The sequence below is a fragment of the Misgurnus anguillicaudatus genome, chromosome 14 (assembly GCF_027580225.2).
Source record: "Misgurnus anguillicaudatus chromosome 14, ASM2758022v2, whole genome shotgun sequence".
Taxonomy (NCBI): Eukaryota; Metazoa; Chordata; class Actinopteri; order Cypriniformes; family Cobitidae; genus Misgurnus; species Misgurnus anguillicaudatus.
Genome location: NC_073350.2, coordinates 25,877,249 through 25,892,912, shown reverse-complemented (window position 1 = coordinate 25,892,912; position 15,664 = coordinate 25,877,249). Strand labels below are relative to the sequence as shown.

Below are 15,664 nucleotides of genomic sequence, written 5' to 3'. Positions count from 1 at the left end.
AAAGCCATCAGCACCTGATCGGCACCTTGCCCGAAAAAAGGAGAAAAAAACGCTTTACAAGCTCGGTCTTGCCAACGTTTCAGATGAACAATAGCTTTTAAGGATGTCACATCATCAGCAGAGGTTTAAAACATCTGTTTCTGTTTTTTATCAGTACATATTAAAACTCTAAGCAAATAGGACGTATAAAGGATATAATTGACGTTACCTCCATTTTATTATGTCTTAGTAATTACAAGCCTTTGCGGACATGTACGGTTCATAATACTGTACACAGCATGCTATGAATCATCCTCAAGAATGAATGTTTCTTTCTCTGTCACTTTGTGTTAGCCGAACTGTCTTTCACTCCCAAAATGGTAGTAGGATAATTTTGGAGCACAATTATTTAAATCATTTAAGTAATTACAAACTAAAATTACAATCAACACGGTCAACATGTGAAAAAAAACAAAACCTGCTCCAATACAGAACTCACCCCCTGTTGATCCAGTTTCAGCAGCTGTTCTGGGACTTTGGGGGTGCTGATGGCCAGTCTGAGACATTGAATGTTCAACTCAGGAACCACATACTCCAGGACCTCTTTGACAGGGAGACCGCGGGACGTCCCGTGTTTTGCTGTTGAGGGGACGGCATCCTCCAGGATTGACCCTCTTAAGGTGGTGAGCTGAGGAAGATGAGGGAGGTAAGTGAAGATTGACATAAGAAATAGTCAATATTTTAAATGCCTGGCTAAACTAACCCAACGTGGCAAATTCAATGAATTTAAAAAACCTCAGTGTCCAAAATGTTTACTGTCAACGTGACAAAAAAAAAAATCTGAGGAGTATATTTTGTGACAGGTCCAGTTCAGGATGCCATCACCAATATGCATGTAAACAAAAGTAAATAAACCAGACAGTTTTTGAAGAACAAATTCATTTTCAATCATTCATGCATATGGAAATATATGGAAAAACCATTTTATCCGTCTCAAAAATAGTAAGGCTTTCCTAAAAACTGCCCCTGCAACAGTGTTGAATGCAGCTACATGCCGTGCCAACCTTCACAATGAATAATTGAGCTCAACTAACTGCAGTGGATGCTGAAGTAACGCTTTGGCTTTTAGCAAGAGAGCCATTGTACGCCCAAACGCAAGTTCAGCAAACTATACAGTCACGCTTAGGAAAATCTCTGGCAAACTGCACATGAAAGACCTCTTGCCATTTTAAAAGCCATACTTGTTGAGACCGTTGTAACGTCACTGGTATGATGAGAATTATGTAGTACAGTTAAGTAACTGATATTACCATACACATCAAAAATTCATAATGCCATAGATAACATCCATCTAGAGTTAGTTTTTAAAGCAATCAATGCCGTTACTTAGGCATTACTAGAGGATTGGTAATTATGTAAATGCTTTGGAAAATGCACTTAAGAGGAAGGTGAAAATAAATGATAAATTAATGGCAAGTCCACTTATTTTCTGATGAAATGCATGCAAAAAGTTGCTCTCAGTTTATTAAAATTTTTATTTAATTTCTCCGCAGCGGATGAAAAAACTAATTGAGATTTAATGCATTTTTTAAAAATCAAGATTTCTCAAATTAGATTTTTTGTATAAATCTTGCTTGCTTAGATGAGCTGGCCTTGTACTAATACTTGTATGAAGGTACACTGAATTATAAGACAGACAGATTAAAATACACATATGCACTTTTGTGTCATTTAATAGCTATGATACGTTTTTTTATGTTTGCTTTAATCTGTTAATGGATCTACAGAGATCCGGTGTGTGTTAACAAAGGGGTTTGATAGATGCCATCCTACCTCGCTGGTTCTGAAGATGACTCTATAATTATACTGTGGTCCATCCTTTCCCTCCTCCAGTTTCTCTCTCCGGATGCTCACTGCCACCGGCCCCAAGTTTTCATCAACACCAAAGTAGTTTTGGTGCTCTGAAAGAAAATAGATTGGGATCGGGTCCAAGAAAAGTTATAGCAACAAAAAATTCATACTTACGTACTAACTTTTATACTTGGTAAGACAATATATCTCTATTACAATATAAATGTAGTTTTGTTCTTTGAATCCTACCTTTACTGAAGAAGAATTTGTGGTAGTAGTATGCGCCCATGTCGATGTGTTCAATGATGTAGCGTTTCAAGCAATCCCGTGGAACAGCGTAGTTCTCGCGAGAGGCGTAATTTTCACGGTGCAATTCCAAGACAGAAACCCCTGCATTGGTGCAGTGTGAACTCAAAGTAGACTCAATGGAATAAGTTTCACCTGCATTGTTGTAAGCAATATTGTTTAATTTAGTAGTACCCAGTTTCCTCTCTCCTTCACCACCGATCTCGTTACGGAAATACGGGCAGCTTAACACTAAACCATTACTCTTCCCGTCTCCTTCATCAGGATCAGTGCCAGGATATTGTCCGAGTTCCTCTAAAACATCTAAAGGGGACTCGCAAAGAGACAAAGGGTCAGAACTGTCCAATGCCCCACTGGCCTGGTGCAGTGATGCTGCAGAAGCTCCCGTTGTTATATTCTTCCGACCTGCAATGTTGGCACGATTAGTAACAGCCTCGCTAATGTTGAACAGCACACTCTGGACATCGTAGTGGGCAAAACATCTCTGGAAACTCAACGGACGACCGTGTCTGCTACAATCGTCATGATCTGCTAGTTGCCGCTGGTCACTCTTGATGGTCTTCAGCCTGCGGAAGATTGACGTCTCGGCCTTTTCCGTCTTTGGCCGCTGTAAGAAAGACTTTTCCCTTTCGCGACTATAGAAGAGGGAACTGTCCACATAGTCTGAGTAGTTGGGAATGCAGAGTATATCCCCCCTTGCAATCTGTGCTGCAGTTTGGAGACTGGGAGAGACTGCGGTATCAAACCGAAGGCTTTGTGGCGGCGGTGCACTAGGTTGCTCAGAGAGTTCTGTAGGGAATCCTTTCGGAAAAAACCCTTCTTCAGGGAAACCCTGGCGATTAATGGAGGATGTGCTTCCGTACTCGCGGTGCAGAGAGGCACCTGTATTGGGGTTGACTGCCCTCTGATCCATGTCCTCCGCCCCAACGTCGCTAATGGTGACATCACTATTGCTCCTTTTCTGCAGAGGATGGTGCACTTTACCTTGGGATTGGCTCAGCATGTCCCCAAGCCCGTATTTTGCCTCCAGAAAGCTGGAGTTAGGAGGAGAACCCGGGCTCTGTTTGACAACCTCCTCTGGGGATTGGATTGGCATTCCATTCGGGAAGTTTGTCATTAGACTGTCAAATCGGGGAGGTGGACCAGGGTTGCCATCCTTCTTCTGCGGCCAATCGGACACTCTTGCTCGGATGCCCATCTTGGGCACTGCTGGTGTGCCTTGTGTGTTGGGAGGTCCCATATTCCCATTCAAGGCTTGAAGCTTTTTGGCAAATAAATCATCTGTCTGCATCTCTAAAATGAGGTGCTTTGATTCTCAAGCTTCAACGGCCTCGTCAGCTTTATTTCTTGTCCTAAGGTTTGGGACATTCATATCTAACGATAATTCATCCTGACCAGAAATTCCAACTCCAGCATTTTACGGAACAGCAAAGGGGCTTGACAGTGTAGGAGGAAGGCTGTGAATAATGACTGACCCAAGCCAGGGTGTTCAGACCTATTGGTCTGTAATCCATAGGAGGAGAATCTCTTTATCTCAGCTTCACTGTCAAGGACAACTGCTCACTCCACAGGCGGGCAAGCAGGAGATATGGTCATTTAACAGGCATGTAAGCTTAACAAAGCCAGGTGGGATCCCACTGATGCTCTGAAAAGACATGAGGAAGAGAGAGAGATCATTAGAGAATCCATTTGGGAGAAAGAGATAGCAATGTGACCTTGAAAGAATGCAAAGCACTCAAAATCCTCAACTGAACAAAGCATCAGCAAAAAGACCAATTTATTTAATAAGGGCTTTGAATGTCTGTTCAGAAAGGACATTTTTTTTCCACTCAGATGCATTTCATATTTTAGACCAGCTAAAAACAATGTTGTACTTCCGTTACCTTTGTGGAAAAAAATGCATTACCGATCTTAGCCTATATTTTGGCAATAGGCTACTTCTTCTATAAAAAGTAGTATATATTCAAAGGACTTCCTCTAAGTGTATTACTGACACAACCAAAAATTTTACGTGGTCATTTAAAGAAATTATAAGGTAACTGTTGAAGAAATTAGTAAATTATTGGCAAATGAAACTATATTAATTTTGTGCGCCATTTTACAAATTGAAAACACAATACAAACTGGCTCATACAAATAAATGTTCTTGTACATTTACACACACATGCCACAATTCGAACACCAACTAAGGCAAAAACGAAGCTAAATCCAAACAAACAATTCAATTCCGTTTTATTTTTGTACAGTTTCCACCAAAAAATCCAATTAAATGAACCTACTGACCCCTCCATTCAGTAAAATAGCTTTCCAATACACCAAACATGATCTGAAAATAAAACACTAGAGAGAGAGAAAGTGTAAAATTACAGTACTGTCAGCCTCTGCACCGCTACATTCAGCTGTGAGACTCGCCAACCTAAAAGCTGATTAATCCAGCAGTTATTAATAATGTGTTTTGGATGCTCTGTCTGTCTGTGACATGCATGCTGACCCCAATACCTCACGAACCTTTACCCTCCCTCTATAATAAACATTGTCAGAAAAATTCACTGGACCCAAAGCTGTAATTTAAACATGAGACAAGAAATCAAAACTGACCCATTTTACATTACTTTGCACGAATCATCCGTGCATGTTCCAAATGAATTATACAATGTTTATCTTCGTAATCCTTTATCAAAATGTAAAACTTGCTCAGCCTTGGAATGAACTTCCTGCTTTAACTGGTGTACACAGGTTGAGAGTAATTTTAAAAAGCAATTTAACAAACATCATTGACTGATGTTCAAAAATGAATTTCTAAGCGCTGTACCAGGAGATAGAGAGCATTTTGGTTAAATATTCATCAAAAGGTATGACATTTGGACACAGCGACACAACTTTATTCCCAGAAGACATGCAGCAATATTATGGCCTTTCGAAATGTACGTGTAATAAAATATTTAAAACTCAATGATACAAAACACACCACTAGCACCAGACATAGGTCATAGGATGAACAGAGAGTGATTTTAAAAAGCTAAACTTAGAATCAGCACTTAAAATAAGAATGAATAGTGTATTCAAAAATGACAAGTCGATTCATTATTTAAGAACAATGTTAAATAGTAAATGGACATGTAAGACTACTCTCCTTCACAAAATACAAGGGCAAGGTTACACTACAATAACTGCTAATGAAAAGCTGACTAAACAGAAAATGTATCAAGACGCATCTCGGGCAAACTTTACCCAAAAATCAAAATGCAACCTCCCGATAAAAAAATAAATAAAAACGATGCACATTTTTTGGAATTTTTTTGTGTTTTATTTCATTTTTGGTTATGACATTTATGCACCACTAATATGAATTCTGATATAAAAAATGGAAATGACCTTAATTAAAAAATATAATTATTATTAACATACTGTAAGCTAGGACTGAAAGAATACATTTCTCTAACAGACCTACCCATATGCTAATAGATAAGTCCTATCTTTATTCAAAGAGTACTAAACAACATATGAATTATTTTGCACATCTTCATGTGTTTTGAAAGATTCATAGACCTTGGAGATCCATCCTTCCTTCAACACAAACAGCTTCAGTATGATGGCTATGATAAAATATTTATCTGTTTTATGACCCATTTGTTTTAAAAATGCAAACAGCACAAAATGTGTGTGTGTGTGTGTGTGTGTGTGTGTGTGTTAAATGTGTGTATGGGTTCTAATGTCCATATATGTCCATAATGTATTAAATAAATAATATATATAAATATATACACACACATTAGGGATGAGCGATAATTTGCATGCGATATTATTCGCATCTCGTCAGTAAAGCCGGTTTCTGGAGTAGTAGAAAATTGCCATCACCTGCTATTCAGATGGAGCAGCATTTACTACACAAAGCCGTAGTTCACCGACAAGCTGGGCCATATCGCATACATATCGCAGGCGATACGTCGGCGATAATTAATGCGAAATTGCCCCGATTGTCAGTGAACTATGGCTTTGTGTAGTAAATTCCGCTCCATCTGAAAGCAGCTGATGGCGATTTACTACTAATCAAAAAACCGGCTTTACTGACGAGATGTGCAATGACAATCACATGCAAATTATCGTGCATCCCTAATAAACATACACATACATATGCATACACATACGCATGCACACACGTGCTGGGCAAAGATAAATTTCGATATAGATATATAAAGATATAGATAGATATAGATATAGCATTGTCTTCATGAATGAGTTACAATCATTGACCACTATAAATCGCCCGTCTCCAAAGCTTAAAAAAAGAAGGAAGAAAGAACCCACTGTTGACAATCCCTGCGGGAGTCACATCTAAAACCAGAAAAAGCTTGAGAGAGGACAACAAATTGGACATCTGAAAGCCTCCCTCCCACAAGCCCCCGCTGGGATTCAGAGCCAGGCAAATGGCCAATCCTGTCCCCTCTGACGCCTCCCCGTCCAGCTGTAGTTCCTGTACAGGTCATTGATTACCATTATGCTCCAGCAGTCCCCTGCTTTTTAGAAGCCCGGCTCACATGCACCGTGCCGGCGGAACAACAAAACTCATCATCAGTATCATCGCCCACCGCAAAGATTCTGACCCAATCTATTTAGACAGCTGGATCTATACAGGGGACTGTGACCACACAGGCCTGCCTATCATTTCCAACAGCTAAAGAAGTTAAAAGGAGTCCCAGTCTGCTTGATGTCTGACACGGTAGAAGATATGACAGAATATCTAAACTAAAGGTTTCTTTTCGTTTTTAGAAAAACTCATCACACATTGGGTTTTTGATTCATGACATGCTTTAAAAAGCACTGATAAATTAAAGCATGATAAGAAGCTTATATTTTGATGTTTGGTGAAAAAATCCAAAGCATTTTGTTGGTTTTCTCAGAAAACAAATTTAGGAGATTGTTATCCCTTCACCAGATGATTGACAGTGACAGCAGTCTGGTTAAAGGCATTTTTTGGGACAAGGACTTTACAATGTTGTGTAAAACAGATCAAAACAATGCTGGAAAGCAGGTCAACGCACCCACAGTGGAAGAGCAATGCACTCGCCCTGCAAACCCAGATACAGCAAGGTCTGAAATCTAGGATTCAAAACCTATTTAAATTCAGAAATATAGTGACATTTAAAAACATAAAAATATATAACAAAAAATAACTATTAAAATGCAATAATATTTCAAGGTTAGAAACAAAGAACAATTTCTGACCATATCTGTAATATAAATGCATAGCTGTACACTCCAAATCAATGCTCCGAGGCTCAATGCTACAAGGTTACAACACCTAATGATTATCGCTTCCTGTCCTGACCAGTTACAACTATCAACAGCTCCTAGGTTTGACTGCAAAACAAAAGGATGACTGACAGAATTATCAAGTGATCTCTTACGTTTCAGTAGGGCTACAGGGTGAGCAGGCACAAGTCCAAACCTAACAGAACTTGAAAGTTTTCACATCAGCCCCAGTGAAAACCCTACATGGGCAACACCCCATAAGACTCCCAACCTTTTTGCTACAGCATGGAGATCACCTACATTTCTCATTCCTGGAATGCTGCTGATGGATCTTATGTTCTCATTTGCCTTTCCTTGTTAGGAATAAGGATGGAGTCTCTTTGGCGCTTACACATTCCTGTGCTGGAGGCACTATAACAAGAGCTAGGAGCCAATGCCTCACATGCCAGGAACACTTCTGGAATTATTCCAAGCGTGCAGGAAACCCGCAAGGCTGTTTCACACGGACGTTAAGCGCCTGAAAAATCTGATCGACACAAGCAGACAAATTGCGTTCCTATTCTGGGCACTTCTGCTTGTTGGTACTTAATATGCTTTAATAATAAGGTGTTTACTGAATTTGGTCCTCCAACATCTTTGCTTAGTGGATTAGGCAATGTTAAGCATTTTTTTGCCAATGTTATATTCATTTAGTTGACTAGTGCTATACACGGATTAAAAAAATAAACATTAAGGGCATTAATCATTATTGCTGCTGTTATCCTTGGGACGCCGTCGATTAACTTTTTGACAGCGATCTGCTGTAAAATGTTTTGGTCCTGCTTGATTTTTGTTGGCTTTGAGTAAAATAATTTTCATAGGATCCCCTGGGGTCAATGTGTTAGCATGACAGAAGCTTGATGCTGTTGGGAGAACAGGCAACAGCCGGCATTTTTCCGTCTCCCGAATGCCTCTCGCATAAATCATTAGATTTTGATGGCTTACGTTTTTTTCCCCGTCACAGAAAACCACCACAGGATTATTAATGCCATCGAAAGTGTTAATTTGTTTTTGTTTGTTTGTTCATCACAAAGTACAAACTAGATGAGGAAAACTAGGATTCTGTGTGTATTCAACGTGCCGCCATTATTGTTTACAATGCGTTGAACGGTGCGCTGTGATTGGTTAAGCAGATTTATTGCATTCTGCAGAGAAGGAGAACTGGCATTTATCGCATTTTTAAAAATCGAGAAAAGATGACAGAATAATGGATATTGCGTAAAATGAAGAATTAACTTTTTAATGCTGACCAAATACAATACTGATTTTGGCGGCAACTCATAAAAAAGCCATTTATCGCGTTTTGGAACCAAACTCTTCATATATTTATGTTATTTTATATACAAAACCAATCAAAATGTCAAGTCTACACTGAAAGCCAACTGAACTGCAAACTACTCCAGCGAAAACATAAGGGTGGGAAAGAAAGGAAAAGGAACAGACCCGGAGAAAGATTGAGGAAAAACAATAAATAAACAAAACACAGACCTCAAACCCTCACAGGCAAACACACACAGGCAGAGTGGGCACAAGTTGAAAGACTGGCCCCCAGGGGACCCTGGGCTCTCTGTCGGGACTACAGTAACTGACCTTTACCATTTGGGTTAATATAACTTCCAGGTGTTTACCAAACAAACAGCACTGAGCAAATGGGGAAACAGACCCGTGAGAAAGAGCTTTGGGTTTTTTTTATAGGGGTCAAAACACAATAACTCACATTTCCTTCATTTACATTATGAAACTGATGTAATTTCCTGAGTATTTTGTAAAATGAAATGACCTCAAGCTGGCTGGTTTAATGCAGGAATGCAGGCTTGTGTGCCAGAACATGTCAAGCTTTTGTCATTTTCATAGCTGGGACTTGAAGCCGCATAATTTCACGCTAAAACCTCACAGCTTCTGCCTCTCCTGCAAGTGTGATCAGTGTGTTCACCTGCTTTCATAGGTTTAGACTTGCTTTTGGTTTCTGACCTGGATAACTGATATCAGCTGCTACAATGAGACACAGAGGGATAAACACAGACAGACAGTCCGCATCTGCTACACTGGCTGTCTGCGATGGAGTTCATGGCATCCGGCCCAATGAGAGATATGACACATACTGCGAACATGGTATTTCATGTTCTGCTTGTTGATGTAATTGATAACAATTGGAATGTCCCTTGTTTGGACAACTATTCCTTCATCCTCAGCTAGGAAAAGAGAGGCAAGGATTATTATCTGTGCAATAGTTTGCCTTGCAGCCAGCTGGATTTACACATGAGGGCCGCCTACCTTCTCAAAAGCCCATTCATCTCTCGCCATTCAGGTCTGGAACATGGACCTGTCTGACATACAAGAATACATTGGATTCTTTGAATTGCTGCTAGGGTGCTACGACTGGTATTAGTGTAAACTTTAAGTAACACTTTAGTTCAGGTCAACTACTGTCAAGGCAACAGCTTGAATAGAAAGGGGTAAAGTGGGTTTCTATCCTAAAACACACACACACATTTATTCTCTTTTACAAGGAACCCAACTATTTTGGCTAATGAGCTGTGTTAGGGGCAAGTTATCCTAATTTTAACTCATTTAATGTCTTCCATATGGCACATCGACCACAAATGGAAGCATCTTAAACACGGCAATGAGGTAAATTAACCTCCAATCCTTCAGTACTTTAACACCAAAAGTCTTGGCCCTGACCCAAAAGGGCCTTACTGGAACAATGCTCATCAGCCAGCGGCTAAAAAAGAGGAGTTGAGAGTTTATGTAAGCCTTTTGTTCGGACACAAATCCTTCTTTTCACGCACATCAATGAGGCTTTAAGAATGGAATAAAGGGGGAGTTGGTATAGTGCCTCGTTTAATTAAAATTTGAATGATAAAGCTTGCTCGTTTCAGCATACAGCTGCAGGGTGAATGGCAACACTCTAAAAGTATGACAATCGCTTCGCATGACAGAAGTTTCGATTTCTGCGCTTCAGGTTTGTGCAACTACACTAACAACACTAAAAACATATTCGCAGAACAGGACCAGGCATAAATAAACACGCGTAGACTCGTTGTTTCGCACGTACGTGGAGCTCTGTGGCATGTTTCAACAGAAATCGATGGCATAACTCAAAATACATTTCAGCTTCTTTAAGGTCAGTGGAAGCAAACAGATCGAGGGTCGTTCACAAACCAGACTACATCTAGACCTTGGCGATGGAAACCCACTGCCTTCTTGTTTTTTCTATTCAGTTTCTTTCTTCTGTGTCTTTGAACAGCAGTGGCTTTGTGAAATGAGGCCTTCCACATTGTCCCCCGAGCTGAACTAATTTCTTCTCCCGCTCAGGCGGTAACCTTCATTCTCCGGGAGATTCTGACTACACGCTGGACTTGAAAGAAAGACTGAAAGGGCCTGTGAGAAAACCGGAGCAGCAGGTAGCTTTGGGTGTTGAGAATTCTGCTTGTCTGAATTGATGCTGGTCATTCCAGACAGCATGTGGTCCACACCGCAGAGCTCCAGTTGAGAGTGGGAGAGCTTTTTGAGTTTAACAAGCACCATCTGGCATTCCGAGCTCCTCTCAGCAGCCCAACATACACACACACCCCGACACCCTGCTGCACTATCCACTCAAATACCTTCACCGGCATACAAACATAACAAAAAATGACCTGGACTTCTCAGACTTACTACAATTTATGACCATTTCCTAACATAGCCAAAATGCCTTTATTGTTAAATGGCAATCCAGCTCTTGTACCAAAATGTAGAAATCACATCATATAAAAATCACTAAAATATGTACTTTTTATTGTCTTTAAAGGAATAGTTCACCCAAAAATGCAAATAATGTCATTAATGACTCACCCTCATGTCGTTACAAACTCGTAAGGCCTTCGTTCATCCTAAATACAGTTTAGGATGTTTTATATTTAGTCCGAGAACTTATTGACCCTCCATTGAATACTGCGTACGGTACACTGTCCATGTCCAGAAAGACAACAAAAACACAATCCGCGTAGTCCATGAAACATAAGTGAGTCAAGTTAAAATGTGTTGAAGCATTGAAAATACATTTTGGTCCAAAAATAACAAAAATTACGACTTTATTCAGAGTTGTCTTCTCTTCCGTGTCTGTTGTGGGGCGCATGGGTGAGATTGGGGTCACGGGACTGGAGTGAAACGGATGACGTGTTATCCTCCGCCATGTTTTCAAAGTTTTTTTTTTTCAAACTTACAGCGTGCGTCTCCCTCAGACTGTAAACGAAGGCTGGGCACACAAAAAAAATCAACTGGGGCGCACCAGATGACACGTCAGCCGCGTCGTACATCATCCGTGTAACTGCAGTCACGTGACTTCAGTCTCGCGCATGCGCTTCACAACAGACGAAGAGAAGAGAAGACAATGCTGAATAAAGTCGCAATGTTTGCTACTTTTAGACCAAAATGTATTTTCGATGCTTCAACACATTCTAACTGACCCACTGATGTCACATGGACTACTTTGATGATGTTTTATTAACTTTCTGGACATGGACAGTATACCGTACATAGATTTTCAATGAAGGGTCATCAAGCTCTTTGACTAAATCCAAAACATCTTAAACTGGGTTCTGAAGATGAACGAGATCTTACGAGTTTGGAACACATGAGGGTGAGTCATTAATGACATTATCCCTTTAAGCTTTCTCTTTTTAAAACTGATGGCTATTTAATTTGCCTTTTTAATGCACAATTAAATATATTGTGTTACTTGGCACTGTTCTTTGTGTTTAACTTCATTAAAACATACATGTGTCCCATGTTTGGTTCACAACCCAGCACTCGAGAACACATCTCCTAGAAAACAAACATATAATACATCTAACAAAAAAGGCAGAAATAAACAGATAAATACTGAAAAATACCTCTTTCACTGGAGGACAACTATTCCACAAACAATTTATGGCAATTATATTGCAACCATGCCCAGTATTAAAGGGCACAAGAATCTCAAAACGCCCCACTGAGTGCAATCCAGTTTGTTACAAATGTCAAACAAAAACAAGCGCAACTCACTAAACAAACATGCATTCTTTTTCATAACCGTCATAGATCCTGGTCACATCAGAACCAATCAGTTTAGCCGGTGGGTTTGGAACGGTCGCCGCCACCACCCCTCACCGCAGTTGTATGGCAAACAGCTGTAAATCCATCCGCCTTTGCGGAAAAGTCCTCGAGGACTTGGCGCAACAGCCCAACGTTCAGCACCCTGCCAACTGTCTGCAGACAACACCTGGAAACCACACCCAAAAATTTACCTGGCCATGCATCATCTCTCACAAACAAACCGAAAACTGACATTTGCTTAACCTGAGGAGATCAATACATTCCTCGTGCAGGCCTCAAGCCTCGCCGATACAGACAACAGATGCTGGTTACTGATTAAGAAAAATGTGTGTGCTGAAAGAATGGTTAAGATAAAGGGAAATCCAAAGAGCTGCAGAAAAACATGCACAGATAGAGAAATGGAGAACAATTAAAAGAAAGAAACCTCATTTCCTCAACCCCCAACATCTCTCCAGACCCCTTCAACCCCCTGAACAAAAGCGCCTAACGACTGGTGCCACTGGCATATATTAGCATTTCTATAGAAAGAGGCAGTACCACGAAACTTCAGTTATCAAACCAACAGATGAAGCCGTTCCCTCCACTTTTTTCTTCAACTCCTCCGACCCCCCAAACCAATTCAGTCCACCTGCATTGATACAGAGACCCTCAAAGAAGCACAGAGAAGAATTTCTACGTACTTCTCTTTTTCATTCAGCTCCAGGTTTTAGTTTAGGGGGTTATCGAGGGGCCGAAAGAAGAAAGTTTTGAGAGTGACAGATAAAAGGACAAAGGTGGAATAATCCTGTGTAAGGGCCATATGCTCTGGCTCTGTAAACTCAGACGTCCTGTGGAGGAAAGGGCGAGTGTAGGACAATGACAGTCAGATGAGCCCTGACAATCATGAAAGATGACATTGGTTACACACACACAGACAGGTTTTTCGGTTTGAATCACAAGCAGCCTATCATAGCAACTAGGGGTGTAACGATATTTCATGATACACACTATAATACCTGTCTGATATGGATTCTGAATCGCAGAGGTGATATTATGCACAACTCTTTTATATAATACGGCTATTTAACATTAGAAGGTCCTTATCAATCTGAAATCACTGTGAATTTGAGTCGTTTATAACACGCAAAAAAGCAACACTCGTCAAACATAATCATTATTAATATTCTTTATTATTGTAAAAATACCTGTAAATATTTGAAGAACAGTGATAAAAATATGCTTTTGTATGCTTTTGTGTAATGGTTCTTCTTCTGTGGCGAATATTGAGTTTCTGCACAAGAGCGCCATCTGGCTTTTGGATGTAGTGGCATTTCACCCTAATTTATTGCGAAGCATAGTCACTGAATCGCACATCATTGTGTATCATTACACCCCTAATAGCAACAATATCTTAACCAATGGGGTGCGTTTTCGCGATTACGCGTCTGGGCGGAACTTCCAGTCTCTGTTTGTTTAATGGTCTGGCTAGTTGCTAAACTGAACTGGAACAAATAGCTCATCAAATAGACAAGGGAAGACGGCAACAATGGATCATATTTGAAGGGAGGTTTGGCACTCGCTTTGTAGTTAAGATTGCATACATTATATAGCACAGTAAAGTTAGCTCAGTCTCGTTTTTGAAGCGCTTTAGCTATGAACTAATGTATCGTATTTTCCGGACTATAAGTCGCTCTGGAGTATAAGTCGCATCAGTCAAAAATGCATTTTGAAGAGGAAAATGATTTCACAAAATCCAAGCTGAAGAATAGACATTTCATCTGGAAAGGCAAGTTATTCAACTAAACAATAGCACAGAACAGCAGGCTAAATGGGTGTACGTACATGCTAAAGTAACTTATACAGTTATTTACATGATAGACAATAGCATATAGAACATACATAGGAGGCTGAATAAGCTAAATTAACACGACAAGCCAAATAAAGTTCAAAAAGGTCACAAAGTCATTCCACATCACTGAATCCATTGAATTACATAAATACAAGAGCAGCATATAGCGGACTCTCGCGGCTATAGACGGCAATGGTTGCTCTTGGTTCATATGAAATAATTTTGACAAGTCGCACCTTATAGTCCGGAAAATTCAGTCATTTTTAAACTACCTTAGTCTACTTGTTGTTTATTTTGCTTGTTATCAGAAATAAACTACTCTAAAAGAACTTTGTTGTTATCGATTCTCTGCGGAGTTTATTGAAGTTACGTTTGTTCCATGAAAGACGTTTGTTTACTGATTAAACCGTCTATAGAGAAATATGGTACAAGCACAGAAGGTAATCAACTGTCCAGGACAGAGGCCTATTATTAAATTTTAATAAAAAAATCATTTGACTGCAGTATTGGCCAGAGAGCCATGTAATACATATAAATTAAGTATATGACAATATATTATTTATATCCAATGACTGATTTAGCTTGATCCTAATCTGCTGTGCACGTGCCAAGTTCCACAGTAATTATATTCGCTATGTTGCATCTGTTTGCACTTTGCATTCCTGTTTACTAGAAATGCGCTTTACAGGGTTTGATCGATTTACACATATACAAATTGCAGTGTCAGCTCTAAACACTTACTCACTCACACACAAACACTGAATCTCTCAAACATCCTGTCTGTATGGGCTGTGCGTCATTAAAATTGCAGACAGTAAACAGACGCAAAATGGGAAAGTATCTCCAAGGCATTTGGACTGAAACCCAGCCCCTAAGTGCACTGCGCTGGATGATAATGCAGTCTGACCGAACCACTGCAAAAAAAAAAAACACCCATGATGCCCTACTTCACTCTGCCAACAGCTGTGCCAAATGTCCATCGTCCTGTCAGGCTGACCCATTCCAGAGCCTTCAAGGTTAACAAAACAGGATAACAAGTATTTTGAATGGTTGTCAATGAAGAAATAAACTACATATGAGAGTTTCACAGCCAAATGCAATGACTAGACAAACATTTGATGGTCCTGAGACTTCCACAGAAGATATATTTGTTTTGTATTTAGACCACTTTATTTACTGACTGTTAACCGCCAAAATAAAAATAAAGCCTACTCTAGCTTTAACACTTCAGAATAACCATAATTCATTAACCTTAGATCGGCATCAAGAACAAATTTATGCATGTATACACCTGCCAAGAATCTATCTGAAATTTCTGTGGGAACCCTT

At 39.9% G+C, this 15,664-nt stretch overlaps 1 protein-coding gene across 1 annotated transcript in view; it reads right to left on the bottom strand.

The window, feature by feature from the left end:
• LOC129427329 (signal-induced proliferation-associated 1 like 2) overlaps window positions 1-15,664 on the bottom strand; it is a 77,579-nt gene that overhangs the window by 37,246 nt on the left and 24,669 nt on the right. Inside the window, exons 2-4 of the mRNA XM_055183737.2 lie at window positions 2,080-3,781; window positions 1,813-1,940; window positions 479-667 (exon numbers count right to left, since the gene is read on the bottom strand). Of these exons, the coding sequence (XP_055039712.2) occupies window positions 479-667; window positions 1,813-1,940; window positions 2,080-3,427 (1,665 nt within the window). The 5' untranslated portion in view covers window positions 3,428-3,781. The remainder of the gene's footprint in view (window positions 1-478; window positions 668-1,812; window positions 1,941-2,079; window positions 3,782-15,664) is intronic.